Genomic DNA, 17088 nt, shown 5'->3' with positions numbered 1-17088 from the left:
TCCAGCAGATATATCTAGTAAGTGAAAGGGCAATTCGCTCCAAAGTTCATCTTCCCAGATACCATGCTGCCCTCAAGAGGTGTAAAGCTGAAGGGCGCCTGGGTAGCTCAGTGGGTTAAGTCTCTGCCTTCAGCTTAGCTCGTGATCTCAGGGTCCTGGGATTGAGCCCCGCATCAGACTCTCTGCTTAATGGGGAGTCTGCTTCCCCCTCTCTCTGCCTGCCTCTCTGCCTACTTGTGATCTCCTTCTCTGTCAAATAAGTAAATAAAATCTTTAAAAAGATGTAAAGCTGAAATTTGAGGTCTACTTCACTGAATCCATGAACCTTCTTAGATAAAGCTGCTATCAGTGAAGTCATTAGAGAGAGAGCAGGTTTAGGGACATGTTTCTTGTCTATAGCGAGCATGCAATCCAAGGAAGGTGCTGATGACCAGACGAGGAAGCAGGAGCACTGTCCCTGGTGAGCAAGAGTCCTGCATGTCCCAGAAGGACACATTCCCACATTACGACCCTGACACAGTGCCCGGGAATAAGAGAAGCACGAAACAGGTAAAAACACATCCTTTGGTTCAGCTGGTGTGCCACTCCACCTCATTTCAGTGCAAGACCCTCCCTACTCTAGAACTTTGGAATACAGACTTTAAAAACCAGTGGCTTAGGGGCACCTGGGAGGCTCAGACATTAAGTATCTGCCTTTCGGTTCAGGTCATGATCCCAAGGTCCTGGTGTTGAGCCCCGCGTTGGGATCCCTCCTCAGCGGGAAGCTGCTTCTCCCTCCCCCATTCCCCCTGCTTCTGTTCCCTCTCTTGCTGCGTTTCTCTGTCAAATCTGCTAAAATACGGTGCTAGTTGGATTTTTGTTCTTTTATATGTATGCTGTTGTCATTCTTTCAGGAATTTTTTTTTTTTTTTCCATTTTACCATGGTACTCCATGTGCAGATTTTTGGTGTTTTCTCCCCATTCAACTTCTCTGGCACTTGCTGAACCCCTTCAATCTAAAGACCATCTTTTTCTGGAACTCCAACAGTCAGTTCATGACCTGTGGAACTCCTGGAACTCCAACAGTCAGTTCATGACCGGTCCGCTGTGATCATTCATCAGTGGACGAATGGATAAAGATGTGGGGTGTATGTGTGTGAGAGAGAGAAATGCAATATTTATTTAGCCATGAGAAAGAAGGTAGGTAAATCCTGCCATTTGAGACAACATGGATGGACCTTGAGAGCATGATGCTAAGTGAGTTGAATCAAAAAAGACATACTGTATGGTACTTCTTATATGTGGAATCCTAAAATGGTGAACTCATGGAAACACAGACAAGTTTACCAGAGGGTGGGGTAATTGGAGAGATGTTGGTCAAAGGGTACAAACTTGCAGTTATAGGATGGAAAAGTTTTGGCGATCTAACGCCCAGCACTGTGATTATAGTTAATAGTATTATTATAGTTAATAGTACTATATTATATACTTGGAAAGTTGCTAAGAGACTAGATCTTAAATGTACTCACCATAAAAAAGATAGGCTATTAGGGGACATGAAGGTAGTATTACCGTGATATGTGTATCAAATGAACATGCTGTGTGCCTTCGAATTAACACATTGTTACATTATCAGTTATAGGTCAAAACAAAAGGCATTTTATACTAGCCTTCTAACAACTTCCAAATATCAAGCTCAAAGAGAAAGAATAAGCTTCAAAGACTCCCTAAGGAGTTGATTTATATTTAATAGTGATTTCATTAATTCATAATCAAATCTGATGAAAACTGGTAAATTATTAGAACAGCTTTGTCTATTCAGGAAGAAGTCATCAAACTTCCATCTCAGTACAGCACAATATATAATAAGTGTCCTATCCAGCTAGCTGACTTAATAAACTCTTGGCTAGCAACATCAGTAAAAGAAGTAAGTTCAGAATTTCTTCACCGTTTAAACTGCCCTTCGAAATTACCAAAGAAATATACAATAGGGGCATAAAAATAGGAATCGATATTAAAATCTAGACGTGATCACCATAGTGGAAACTTCAGTGGGGATACTGGATACATGGGGAAAGTGGGACTGGATGGAGGAGAGGTCAACTAAGTTAACACATGAGAAGGAAAAACCCACCTGGGGAGTAAGTGGAAGGAGTCCCCCGCTGGGCCCCAATAGACCCACGACCTCCCAGATAATGAGAGACAAACAATCATGGAGCAGTAAGTAGGAGACAAATGTCTGTTCCACTTTAGGAAGAATACTGGCTGAAGACACGGAACAATAAACCAACCCTAAACTCAGTGGGAAAACCATTCCAGGTAAAACAGGAAGCCTCAGCGGCCATTTACTGAGGGCTCTCTGATGATGACGGAGACGGAAGACCATGCCCAGCTAGTTTGGAGCTGCAGTAACTGACGTGCTTGGACTTTGTGCTAAAGCATCTTGACCCCTGCTTTCTCCAGCTAAGGGATTCCCTCCCTTCGCATCACAGGCACATCTTTAGTTTGGCAAAGCAAATTAGGTGATGATCCCAAACTGCTTTTTACCCTCTTTTTGAGTTGGAAAGATGAAACAGGGTTTAATACAAACTGGCAGAATAAATCTTAACAAATAATAAACACCTTTCGATAAATGAAAAGAAAGCCCAACAGACATAGCAAAGGCTTAGATCACAAAAAGAAGAGGCTGACAAATGTGTGACCAAATGTCCCCTTTTGAAACAAAAGAGACGAGGAAACATTAAAAAGTCACTAGGTTATACTCATGAGATTAAAGAGGGTACTTCCAAAAAGTAAAAAATCTTGGATTAAGAAAAATTGTTTTCATGTAAAAAAAATCTTTAAGAAATCCAATAGAGGTAGTAACTCAGGTGCTACAGGAAAAAAAAGCAGCTAGTTTTAAATGGGGGGTGGGGTGAGGGGAGAGAAAGAGAGAAGGTATTTCTCCTTAAATAGTCAGGATGAACAGGACTCCTTTATCCTCAAGTTCTGGGTTTGTTCAAAAATTTCTGATAACCCTGTATCTTCTAAGATCCTTTGTTTTCCTTATCACTCTTATTTTGCTAAGACATGTTTTTTAGGTGACTTTCTAGGGGTGAGTGGGTACATGATTTATTTCACCTCTGTATATCTGAGATTGTCTTCATTTTTGCTCTTAGACTCAGCTGTAGCTTAGCGGGATACAGAAATCTAACTTGAGTCTACGGCCATACCACCCTGAACGCGCCCGATCTCGTCTGATCTCGGAAGCTAAGCAGGGTCGGGCCTGGTTAGTACTTGGATGGGAGAAATCTAACTTGAAAATAGTATCTTTAGGCCAGCACTCCCCTTCCCCTCCCCTCCCTGGGTTACTTTTTCCCTAGCTCGGACATCATAATCATCTCTCTCTCTGCTTCCTACATACGCTATTTACTCTTCTTCTTCCTTTTCTGGAATGTACATTCTATGGGAGCAGAGATGTTTTTTGGCCTGTTTTGTTCAGTAATGATGCCTAGAATAGTGCCTCTCCCCCAGTAGGCATCCAATATTTGTTAATTCCAGTACCCTCGAGCATCCATTGTTGCTAAAATATGGTGCTAGTTGGGTTTTTGTTTTTTTTTGTTTTAATTTTTTAAAAAACGATTTCATTTATTTATTTGACAGAGATCACAAGTAGGCAGAGAGGCAGAGACAGAGGGGGAAACGGGTTCCTTGCTGAGCAAAGAGCCCAATGTGGGGCTCAATCCCAGGACCCTGAGATCACGACCTGAGCTGAAGGCAGAGACTTAACCCACTGAGCCACCCAGGCACCCCAGATTATTGTTCTTTTATATGTATATTGGTACTCCATGTGCAGATTTTTGGTGTTTTCTCCCCCATTCAACTTCTCTGGCACCTGCTGAGCCCCTTCAATCCAAAGACCGTCTTTTTCTGAAACTCAAACAATCAGCTCATGACTTGGTCCACTCTGTCCCATTTTTCCCTTCCTGATATTTTCCATCTCCTTCTCTTTCTACTCTGCATTCTGGCAGAGGTTACCTGGAAATTTACTTCCAGGGCTTGTACTGAATTTTTAGATTTTTTTTTTTTTAGTAATATTTTTAGTTCCTAAGAGTTCTAACTTGTTCTCTGATGTTTCCTTTTTCATAGCTTGCTGTTCTTAGAAATGCAGTGTTTCTCAAATTCTGAGAATTCGTTTTTTAAAAACTTACAAGTTTTTCTACTCCCTAGATTTTTTTTCTCCCCTATAGTTGGTTACCCTGTCCATTTTTAAACTTTTATTTCCAAGCTACTGGTTAATGTTCTGTCTAGTGATCCTTGGGTTATCTATTGATATTTTTAAAAAAGAGAGAGAGAGAGAAGATTCTCTTCTGTTTAGTGTTGAGTCTCTTTAATTTGGAAAGATGAGTAGGAACCCTATGGATGTGGATGGTGTTTGTTACTTAGTAGGTTCTGCTCTACAGTTATGAGACCAGACACCAGCTGTTAAGTTTCCAAAATGAGAAGGATTTACTCTGGAGTACTAATACTCACAACTAGTAATTCTTACTCTCTTCTGGCAGTTTCCTTCAATATCTAAGAGATGAGTTTTCTGCCTGGAGATTAAGTGCAGGGTTGTAGAAGCTTTATTTAAAGATGTGTAGTGTAGGTGTATAGGGACTGGGGTGCACGTGCACGTGTGTGCGTAGCAAGCCAGGGCAAATGGCATCAGGAGTCTCTCTAGAGTTCACTTGAGCTGTATCCACCTCTAGTCTACTTTCACTTCTCCATATCATCTGTTTTTCATTTTCCAGAAACAGAAATTTCTGGAAAACTCGTTAAGCTTCTGATGATAATACCCTTCCCCACCTATTCGTCTGTTACAATGAGGAGTCAAATGCATGTGTTTAGTCACCACCTTGATCCATATTTTGGGGGATAAACTGTTTATGAGTGTCTCCAATTTACAGATTTCAACCTCAAATTACATTTTCTTTTACCCCAAATATCATCAAAATATTCTCAAACTCTAATACTTCAGGCACCATTCCCCATCTTTCAGCCAGTTTTCATTTGGAAATAGCTCAGAAATCTCGTAGAATTTTAATACTGGCATCTCTTCAGGATAAACCCAAGTGTTTCATGTTCTTTTTTTTTTTTTTTTTTTAATATTTTATTTATTTATTTGACAGACAGAGATCACAAGTAGGCAGAGAGGCAGGCAGAGAGAGAGGAGGAAGCAGGCTCCCTGCCGAGCAGAGAGCCCGATGCGGGGCTTGATCCCAGGACCCTGGGATCATGACCCGAGCTGAAGGCAGAGGCTTTAACCCACTGAGCCACCCAGGCGCCCCTTTCATGTTCTTTCATAGCAAGAATTTAAAACAATCCTCCTATACCTTCCCAGCGTCCTTTCCTTGCCAGGAGAATGGAGAAAAATGTTTGATCCAGTTGGTGGTATTCTATACTACTGACGCAATAACATTTTTCACTAATTGTGGCCTAATTAGACCCACTGAGCTTCCCAGGATGAGAAGATCTACTTATTACCTAATAAACACGCCTCAGGCTTTCACAGAAGGGTCCTTATCTCACACGCACTAGCAGAAGGTCTCACGAATTTCATTACTTTAGGAAGAACAGGATATTTCAGACAAACTAGCAGTCCTGCAGAGCAAAGAAATCAGGCATCCTTCAACATTCAACAAATATTTACTAAACAACTTTTATGTGTCAGGCACTATTCTAGGTGTTAGGGAATAAGGCAAAATCCTTATTCTCAGGAAAACATATTCCACTGAGGAGAGACCTGTCATAAACAAAACAGACGGTATGCTGAATGATCACTGCTGTGGAAAACAAAGCAGGGAAGGAACAGAAGGAGCTCCAGGAGGGGCTTGTGGATTGTTAACGGAACTAGTGTCAACATGAACACGTAGATATGCGGGGAGAGAGCACTCCGGACAGGGAGGACGGAAGTGGAAAGGCCCTCAGAAAGGGAGTGTGCGTGCCTGGGATACAGAAGAAAACAGCCAGGAGGCCACTGAGGCTGGACATGGGTGAATTAAGGCAGAAGAATCAACCCCCGAGCCATTACAATGACTTTTTTACTAGGAGTGAGGTGAATGCCACTGGAGGGTCTGGAACAGAAAGTGATGTAACGCACAACAGAGCTACTCACATGCTCTGGGTTGAGTACAGACCCACGGGCAGTGAGCAAGGAGACTGGGTGGAAGACCATCCCTTCTCAACAGCTGAATGCCCTGTCAATTTCCTGTCCCTTCCCACACTTCCCATCGCTTCCTCTACCGGCTGTCTTTAACAATGAGAAGTTAGAAATTACATGTATTACTGGTATTCTATCCAGACTTCACATCATTTTTATTTTGATTAGGACAACAGGTTCCAGCATGGAACTTGTAAGGATGACTTTCAGATATCATTGGTTTATCTGCAACAATGCAGCAGTAACACTGGAGTGCCCCCACTTGTCATCCCCTTGGAGGAGAGGTAGTAAGTCGGACTCACCTGTACTCACCTGGCCATGAAAGATCTAAAGCCAAGAGCAGAAGAGAAAAAGTTGGTAATCTCTGTCTATAAGACACCCGATTCAGGAGCCTCCAAGATACACGGAATAGCAACCCTCCATTTGCTGTCCCTTTACCCTTAATCATATCCGGTCTGTATTCTGAAGCTCAGAAAGATAAGGGTTACTCACCTAAGATCACACGGCTAATGACTGGGTAATCAGAAACTGAACTCAGGTCTCTCGATCTTAAGACCAGTGCTTTTTGCTCTGTGCCCCTTCTGTCCAGATCCCCAACTCCCCACAAGCCCAGGTTTTTAAAGATGACAGAGTGTGAAGTGAGAGAGAGAGAGTACCTCCACTTCTTGGAGAGTGTGAGGAGGCATGGGCTCCTTAGTTTATAATCTCTCCCACAGCTGTTCTTAGAAAGTAGACAAATATTAATATCTAGACTGAAATTCATTAAAAGGTTACCTATGGAAATCATGGACTATTAATAAATAAAGTGCCACAGGAGAAACGAATTATGTGGCATTTTTAACCCTCTCTCCCTGTCTCTGAATCCTGTTCTTCTGGCTAGAGAACCGATCTCTGTTTTAAACAGTGAGAGTGTGGGAGAGAAATGGGTCAAGAGCAACACAGGATGGCTACAGAAGATGAAAAAATCAGAAGTGAGGTTTACACACAGAGTGGTGAAGACACAAGATGAATTCAGCAAGCTGAACCAACTACTTGTCCTTTGTAAGGCATGCAGTTAGAAGCAAAGATGACATTTAGGAATCACCAGCCTAAACAAACACCCACGACCACTTAAAACCATGGATTTAGTTCCAAGCCGACCACTTAAAACCACGGATTTAGTTCCAAGCCCAAAAGTGTAAAGCGAGTGGGAACTCCTACCTCTTATGCAAATTTTGACGGTAAAGGAACCTTGCACCTTATCAGCTGTACTGGGTACAAAAATAACGTGGTACTAGAAGGAATGTTTACATACATTAATATATGCAGTGTTACGAGCTTTAGAGTGAGTCTTAAGGAAAAAAGAGGACATCAAGGAAAATGATAGTTCCTCATCATTACACTTTCAGCCATGGAAAGGAAGAAGAATGAGGCTTACATCTAGTCAGTCTCATCAATTTAATCAAAGGCAAAAATACTGGCAGCAAGGATTCCAGAATTTCATATTTTGAGGTAGGAGAAGGTAATTTTTTCTTCACTCTTTTGCACATCTTATGTCAAGGCCATGTGTTAAAATCCAATTAATTACAGTGCACATGGAATGGTTACCTGATTCAGCTGAAGGGTGGATTACAAAAGGATATATACAACACCCTTCTGAAATTTCAGAATCACTCTTGTAACTTTCTGAAACAATATGTCCTACCTGAGGAGCATTTGTAGCCACCAGAAACGCATTTGTCCTCCCTGGGTGATCATAATCGTGCATGGCAGCAGCCACATAGAGAGCCATCAATTCCAGCGCAGGAATGTTTGAAGAAAGGCAACCATAGCTGTCATCTGGAATAGAGCAGCTCCTCGAAGAAATGTAAGCAATTTGTCCAGAGCTCATTCTACCACCAGAATCTGAGGAACAAGCAAAATAAACCAGCATTACATATTACTTCCTCACAAAATGAGACTGAGGAGGGGATTCCCCACAGGTAATACGATTATTTCTCTTGTTGATTAAGCTAAGAAATAAACTATTTATAAACAAAGACTTAAAACAAAATATTCTCTCCAACATACATGCTCCCAGAGAAGAAAAAGGTTGAACATTGATGCTACAGTCACTTCATAAGACACTATGAGATTTTTATGATGTTCTCTTATTAGGCTAATAATAATTTTTACAAACCTCTAGTTTTCTTAACACTTATTATTTAAGGACTAGAGATAATGGCCAGCACACAGAAAGTTAACAGGATAAAGCAATCTAGAGAATAAAATTTTGTGAAAACTGTATGGAGATTTAGGAATTTAATGTATTAACAAACTAAGTTTCTCAGCATACGATGCTTTTCAAATCCTACCAGAGAGATAACATTTCATTTGTAGCCCTGATTACAACTCCTTTTCCCCTTCTCTTTTTCTTTCCATGAAGCCCTTAGAAGACAATGGCAAGAAAAACTGGAAAATGAGATGTAGAAAACTGAAGAATGTCTCATAATTCTCTTTTTAATATTCTAGTTAGGAACAATATTTTCACAATCAACACCATACTTTCCATGCTTTAGTATCTTACCACTGATTTTTTTTCTTGCGTTTTTGTGGCTTTATCTATTCAGATGGTCATTCTATTAATTTTGCTGAAATGATCTTAATAGGAAGTATATGGAGGAAAAAATAATCCATATTTAGAGTAAAACCACAAAGATATTAGAGAGACAGGAGATTTCACCGACTGCATTGGTGGAAACTAGGAATAATGTTCTGGCTTGTCAGAGTCCAAAATAATCTTCATCATAATTTATTTCACTCAGTATTTGCCATCACATGAATTTTTTTTTAAGATTTTATTTATTTATTTGACAGAGATCACAAGTAGTCAGAGAGGCAGGCAGAGAGAGAGGAGGGTCCTGGCTCGAGCCCAGGATCCTGGGATCATGACCCAAGCTGAAGGCAGAGGCTTTAACCCACTGAGCCACCCAGGTGCCCCCAAATGAATTTTTTAACATAATGACTTTAATATACACTAGTGATAATTATAGAGATACCTCATTATTTTTGTCATTTATAACATTTTTATTTAAATTGAGTTTTAGAATCACCCACACTAGAACTTTAAAAAAATAATTATAAAAAATTAAGGTAGTTAAATGCATAAAGATATATTTAACATTCAAATTTCTAATAGGACGTAGTTATCAACATCAGCCAATAATTTGAATTTTCCCTATGTTATATGCATTCTGGGCCTCCCTAGAATTATAAAGACACATATAAAATAACAAAAATGGCAAAAGACATCCTTTTAAAACCCAGTTACTTAAAACTGACTTATTAGGACTCTAAGATGTATATTCGGTTTTGCTTTTTGTTAACATGAAATTAATACTATGAAAAATAAAATAGCTGGCAAGGACATTTCAGCATAATTATCATAGATCCCATTTGTTTACTTTCTTTCAGAAAATGGTGATTCTTTTAATTGGCTGATCAATTTAAATGGAGGCCTCAGTAAAAGGCATCCAGACTGGAAGAGAAGTGTATAGGGTAATCCCTGACAGTTTTCCCCACTTTTTGTACCAACCATAAGTGCCTGATTTAAGCTTTGCTCTCCCAGGTACCCATTTCAAAGAAGCACCACTTCAAAGACGCTGATCTCGAAGAAACACCCTGCCAGCCTCCCTGTCTAGATGCACAGCCAGGCCACTTCTGTTTTAGAAATCTTGGTTGATTTCAATAACTGACCATTTGGGCTGCTGGTTTTTTCTCTACCCAAGCTTTAAATTCCTCCTCTTACGCTTTAAATTCACCAATAAAGTGTGAGCCACTGAAACCCCCCACTCTTGACCCCAATAAACTTCAGACATGTTTACCTGCATGCACGACTGTGCGTGTTCTCTCCCTCTCCCGCCCCGTGACCTCTCTCTCTCTTCTCCTGTGACCTTGCTCTGTGGTCCTACTTATGATGTGTAATTTTCAATTCCTTTAAGTAATAAACCCCCTTGTTTTTTTTTAAGTTTCTTGATGGTAATCACTAAAGGGCTTCTTGTAATCATAGTAACCACAAGAGCTGGTCCAGCCCCAACAATGGTTATTGACAGGCTGAGACCAGCAGACAACAAAGAGGTAAAACTATCTCTGCTTAGAGTTGACATGCTCTTGTATATAGAAAAATCCTAAGAAAGCAACTAAAAAACTTATCAGAACTAATAAAAGTGATCAAGATTGCAGGATAAAAGATCAATATGCAAAAAATCAATTATTTTTATATATGATAGCAATGAATAATCAAAAAATGAGCCCCCAAACCCATCCCATTTACACTAGCATCAAAAAGAATACAATACTTAGGAATAAACTTAAAAGAAGTACAAAACCAGTATTTTGCAAATTAAAAAATATTGTTGAAAGAAGTTAAAGAAGACTTAAATAAGTGGAAAAAACACCCATGCTCATCGACCAGAAGACTTACTACTGTTAAAACAGCAATACTTTCCCAAAATGATCTACAGATTTCATACAATCCCTATCAAAATCCTAGCTGGTTTTTTTTTTTCTTTTTCTTTGGTAGAAATTCACAAGCTGGACCTCAATCCATACGGAAATACAAGAGAACCAGAAGAGCCAGAACAATCTGGAAAAAGAACAAAGTTGAAGGACTTAAACTTACCAATTTCAAAGCTTACTAACAAAGCTTTAGTAATGAAGATAATGTACTGGTATGAGGACAAACAAAAAAAATCAATGGAATAAAACTAAAAGTCCAGAAAGAAACCCTCATATTTGTGGCCAACTGATTTTGTACAAGGGTGCTAAGACCATGCTGAAGAGGCATTTCTGTGCCCTGCATGATGTTAGACTTTTTTAGACACTGTTTCATTTAATGCTCACATCTTATAAGGTAGAAATTGATTTTGTAACATTTAAGAGGCAACTATGTGGAGTATATATTAAGAACTCTTTTCAACAAATGGTTCTGGGACAACTGGATATTCATGTGCAAAAGAAAGACCACTTTTATCCCCCAAATTAGTTCCAATGGGTCACAGACCTAAACTTCCTATAACTATGAAACTCCTAGAAGAAAACAAAGGAGTAAACCTTCATAATCTTGGGGGAGGCAAAACCCTTCTTTGATATGATACCAAAAGCATGAGTAAAATAAGAAAAAGATAAATTAGACTTCATCAAAATTTAAAATGTTTGTACTTCAACAGACACCATCAAGAAAGTAAACAGGCAACTTACAGAATGGGAGAAAATAGCTGCAAATCATAAATCTGGTAAGGAACTTATATCTAAAATCTACAAAGAACTCCTAGACCTCAATAATAAAAAGATAAAGGACCAAATTTAAAAATGGTTGAAAGACATGAACAGACATCTCTTCAAAGAAGACAAACAAACGGCAGGGCATTCAACATTATTAGCCATGAGGTAATGTAAATCCAAACCGCAATGAAATACCACTTCGCAGCCACTTGAATGGCTATCAGAAAGATAATAACAAGTGGCAGCAAAAAAATTGGATTGTTGGTGAGAAAATAAAATAGTGCAGCCACCCTGAAAACATTTTGACAGATTCTCAAAATGTTAAGCACAGAATCATCTGATGACCCAGGAATTCTGCAGCTAAGAATGTGCCCAAGAGAAATGAAAACGTATCCACACAAAAACCAGTACAAGAATATTTATAGCAGCATTATTCATAATAGTCCCAAAGTAGAAAGAACCCAAAAGTCCACCAATGTTTGGATGGTAGGAGAATGAGAAAGAGGAAGAAAAAATTTCCTTATTATATAAAATAAATAGCAATGAGGAAAATGCATCTGGCTATTATAGACTTCACTTCTGAGACTGGTCACATAGCTGGACCTCAGATTTCTCATCTTCTTATTCCATCTTCCCTTTGTCCTCGGCCAGCATCTCTACTGATCATGGTACTCTGCCTAGTGGAATGACCTACATTTTCAAAGGTCTGCACTGCTGTGATTCTGATGACAGTTGATCACCGCATGGTGATCACCGGACATGGGAGTACCGTAAAGGCCAAAAAAAACAAAAAAAAACCCTACGTTATATCCTCCCATGTATAGTAGAAACCTTATTTCCTCTCGATAGTAAGAATCAGACAAAATCAATCACTATCATCAAATGGGCTAAAATATGAAAATATTCTTCTAAGAAAATAGCTACATCTACAAACAAAAACTGAAGAAAATGATCTGATAGAAGTACGGAACTAATGGAAGGAATAAGGAGGACGAGGAAAGAGTAAATATGACACGGTAGAAAACCTAATGGCAGTACTTTGGACTCAATGACTAAAGACTGTAAAGCGACAGCTGAGCCTATGACATCCGCCCTGATTAACATGATAATGTTTTTCAGGCGTTTGTAACTAAGCAGATTCTGTCCTGATGGGTGTGGGTGTGTGGGTGGGGGGGTGTGTATGTATCTCACTGGAGTAGTTCCTCCCTCTTCTACAAAATAGAGTAAGAGAACCATGTTATGTAAATTAGTACATTTGTATAAATAATTGTATTTATGATGAGGAACAGAATTAACTTCTTTGGGAGCAAAACATAAATATTATGAAAGGTTTTTAGTATATGTGCTGCCGAAGCGAGCACAATATTATGAAAGGTTTTTAATGTTATCATTTACATGCATACATAAGGCTTTTAAGTATGGCCATTTCACTGTGTAGGTTATATATTTTAAATTTACATGATACACCTACAACAAGAAAACCAAGAACTGAAAGAAAAGAACAAACAAATGATTATCATGCTATTCCAGACGGCAAGCCACAGGATGGGACACAGAGAAGAAATACGGTAGATTCAACAGTACTGAATCTTAACTTAAGGTGAATTGTAGCTTTTCTAATTTGCATACCATTACTATGCATCAACATTTATATAGTCATTTACATGTACCAAAGTTTACTTAGAGCAATTTTTAAAAGAAGAGAGGTAATGAAAGGAGAAAGCTTGATTTATTATTTCTGGACAAACAACTAAAAGGAAGCTTGTAGACGTAATCACCGGTTTCATTTCCTGTTGCACGGTCACTGTGGATCTGCTGTAACCCAGGAACTGGCCGCGTTGTCAGATACCAAACCGCATGCAGGACATCTGTGGCGTGTATGCGATTGTGATCTAAAGTCATCAAAACATTTTACAAAAATGTTATGTTAAACACAGGACTTTTTTTTTTTTTAAGGATTTTATTTATTTGACACAGAGAGAGCTCGCAGAAGCAGGGGGAGCAGGAAAGGGACTCGATCTCAGGACCCCAGAGTCACGACCTGAGCTGAAGGCAGACGCCTAACCATTTGAGCTACCCAGGCGCCCCAACAGAGGACATTTTTTAAAGTACAATAATTTTCTACTATCTTATACCCTCATTAATAAAATGTATGGCTTGGAATGACTTCCCACAATTATATTTCATCTTTTTTTTTTTAAAGTAGGCTCAGTGCCCAACACGGGGCTTGAACTTATGACCCTGAGATCAAGAGTACCATGTTTCAGTGACTGGGCCAGCCAGGAAACTTTGGTTTCATCTTACTTTTTTAAAGTCTCTTGATGTATTAAAAACTTCTCTTATAAAAACTTTCACAAATACTATGAAAACATAGTAAGGCAGTCACAGAAAAGGCAAGTAACAAGCGCTAATTGAAAGGCACTGAAAACTTTACTGAAGGTTGCTATTTTGTAGCTTTAAAAATACTATGTAAATAGTGCGTGGATTAGGGAGACCAATGTTTGCATAAAGGCAACACTTAAAAATTATAGATACTTGAACTCCCCACTCCCCCCTCCCCTGCACAAAAAAAACACAAATACCCCCCCCCAAAAAGATGAGACATACCTACCTCTCAGGCCTGCTGGAAGGACAAAATGTTAAAATGGCATACAAAAACATCCAGAACAGTGTCTGAGACACAGCACATAATCAAGCAAACACTGGTTTACTGACTATCACTATGTGAAAAAGCAAGACCTGCAAGTGAAACCCAGTTTTGCCGTTTCTAAGAGTTTTAGGATCTTGGGAAAGATTCTTTTGAGTTTGTACTTTTCACCTGTGAAAGGTAGATAATATAAACTTTCCAACAAAGATTAAATGATATAATCTCCATGGATCTAATGATTACAGTCACAGCTGATATTCAGTAAAAGTCCAGCACTTCAATAGTTAATGAGTACCAGGTACAATCAGCAGATGACACAATACTAAGTCTTCAGGCCATCCATGTGACGTGAGGTCAGTCTGTCAGAAGCTTAATTATTCATATAGTGAACACCTTTTACTGACCTTTTACTATGTGCCAGGAATTCTACTCTGCGCTTTCTGTGGCTTATCACTACGTATGGAGTAGAGACTAGTGGAATTTCCATTTGTAAATCTGGATACTAAAGTTTAAAAAAGTTAGATCCAGAGGCTCTTTTCTTAATGTCCTATTTGGAGCTGATAGTGAAGACTCTTTACTGCCTTTTTTCCCCCCATTCCCCTTCCTCTGAAGTCCATTTTAAAGTATCACGTTAGGGGCGCCTGGGTGGCTCAGTGAGTTAAGCATCTGCCTTCAGCTTGGGTCATGATCTCAGTGTCCTGGGACCGAGTCCTGAGTTGGACTCCTTGCTCAGCAGGAAGTCTGCTTTTCCTTCTCCCTCTGCCTCTTCCCTCTGCTCGTGCATGCGCATGCTCTCTCTCTCTCTCTCAAATAAATAAGTACAAAAAATAAAATATCACTTTATTCTATTTATAAAATGCAGTCACTTTTTAAAAAGCAGACTTTATAAGTGAAAATTATAGCACATATAATACTCATTAAGTATCATTATTAGTGAGTTATACCAATTTAAGAATAATATGCTCTGTGTTTATATGAGTGATTTCCCAAATGTGTCCATATGAAGGGAAACTGTAGAATATATAGATGTATAAGGAAACCTTATTATTTCCTAATACAAAATTCAAATTATATTTTGCCATAAAATCAAGCAGACATTAGCAGTTACTCCATGTCAGGACACAGTTAAAACTGGAAATTCTATGGATAATTTTTAAATATTTTGAAGTCAAGAATTTTCTGGCACTCTTAATTACCAAACATTTTAAAAGATAAGATACTCAGATGAATAATTATTAACACAAAGTTGTAGACCATATGATAATTAAGGGAAAGAGCACATCATAAATATAAATATATGTCTGTATTATGATTCACTGTATGAAACACAAATAAGAAAATACACACAAGTGTTAATAATTAGTCCGTTAACTCTAGGTAGCAGGACATAGATTACTTTTTTAAATCCCTATTTAAAATTTTTCCAGACATGTAATTATGAAAGTGTTCAGATCTAAAGGGAAAAATAGTTTCAAAACCAGTATTATCTGAACTTAATAAGATCTGCTGATACGTACAAGGAATGTCTCGGTAGCCATTCTCCAATGCACGAAAATAGTTCATGAACTGCAGAGTGGGGATCTTAAATATTTCCAATAAGCCAGTGTCTTGAAATAAGGTATACATAACCTAAATGTCAATTAAAATAAAATTCACGTTAAAAGTCAGAATTTCTTTTTTTTTTTTTAAAGATTTTATTTACATATTTGACAGAGATCACAAGTAGGCAGAGAGGCAGTCAGAGAGAGAGGAGGAAACAGGTTCCCTGCTGAGCAGAGAGCCCGAAGCAGGGCTTGATCCCAGGACCCCAAGATCATGACCTGAGCTGAAGGCAGAGCCACCCAGGCACTCCAAAAGTCAGAATTTCTATTTGCAGTTGAGTAGAATATGTTTTTGTGATTCGCATTTGGGAACATTACCATATACATTTGTCTTTAAGTTAATAATTTATTAAAAACTTCCCTATAAGAAATTCTTTTCAAAACATTAAAAAGGAAGACATCACCCTAAAACCCTTGAAAACCAAAGGAAGATTACTATATCATGTCCCAGTTTAAAAAATTTTCCACTCTTCCCTTTAGTTTTTTTATTTACAGTTTATTAAGGGGTGTATGAATTCTATTCTTCTCTCGTCCTACGTGTCAACAGAAGTCAAAACAAAGTATTTATTACATTTTTGTCCCTAAAGACTTCAATGAGATGAAACTATATGCCTTCCACATAATTTACCCTCATGTTTGTACATTTCATAAATAAGAATACTTTAAATACTTCAAATACTTCAAAGAGAGTGAGGATGCTATTTGGGGAAGGTTAATCTGATGCTGTGGAATGAACTCCTCAAGGGGAACCTTGAGTCTGGGTGGTTAAAAAGAAAGTATTTTTCCATGGTTCTAGCATGAAATGAACCATATGGCCTTGGGTATAGCACATGGAGGGCAGGTGTAAAAAAGTAAGGCATAGGTTTCAGTGGTGAGAACCAGCTCACCTTTCACATCTTTTTCAACCTGAGGCTTCAATATAAAGTAACTCTATTCTGTAGAAAAATTAAATTCCACTCACATGGGCCAAAAAACTATTTTCACTTATTCAATAGAATTATATGAAATACATTACATATGTTCATTTTTTAATATATGGGTTTATGTATATAGATTTCTCTTTTCAAACTTTCTATCAAAAACTCCATTTTTGTGGAAAAATAAAAGAATTCAGTAAACAATGTCGAATTTGTGCTTAAGCCAGTATTACATGTTTTTATATTTTGTGTTTTATAATGATTCAAGAAAAAACTAATTTGTAATTTTTAAAAAGCAGAGATTTTAAACAAACCTGACTAAGGATCCTTCCTGATTTCTCTCCCATTTTTTCTACAACTTCAAATATTTGAAAATTCCAGTTGCTCATCTTTTCTATTAAGGAATCATAATCTTCTATTAAAATCAAGTCCAGTGATACTTCCTGTTCAATCTGCACAGATGGGGGAGAAAACACAAACCAACTTAACCCTACCTTTTAAAAATAGTTAAATCCACACCTA

The 17088-nt window shown here is 38.3% G+C and overlaps 1 protein-coding gene across 2 annotated transcripts in view; it reads right to left on the bottom strand.

Moving 5' to 3' along the window:
* PDE3B (phosphodiesterase 3B) overlaps positions 1 to 17088 on the bottom strand; it is a 179334-nt gene that overhangs the window by 9134 nt on the left and 153112 nt on the right. The window contains exons 9-12 of one of the 2 annotated variants that reach the window (XM_082683140.1): positions 16881 to 17018; positions 15566 to 15677; positions 13180 to 13293; positions 7845 to 8044 (exon numbers count right to left, since the gene is read on the bottom strand). In XM_082683140.1, coding sequence (XP_082539266.1) covers positions 7845 to 8044; positions 13180 to 13293; positions 15566 to 15677; positions 16881 to 17018 — 564 coding nt within the window. The remainder of the gene's footprint in view (positions 1 to 7844; positions 8045 to 13179; positions 13294 to 15565; positions 15678 to 16880; positions 17019 to 17088) is intronic. The other variant, XM_082683141.1, reaches the window with a different exon arrangement.

The sequence above is a fragment of the Mustela nivalis genome (assembly GCF_964662115.1).
Source record: "Mustela nivalis genome assembly, chromosome: 9".
NCBI classification, from domain to species: Eukaryota; Metazoa; Chordata; class Mammalia; order Carnivora; family Mustelidae; genus Mustela; species Mustela nivalis.
The sequence above is the reverse complement of the archived record's forward strand: the minus strand, read 5'-3'. Positions and strand labels throughout refer to the sequence as shown.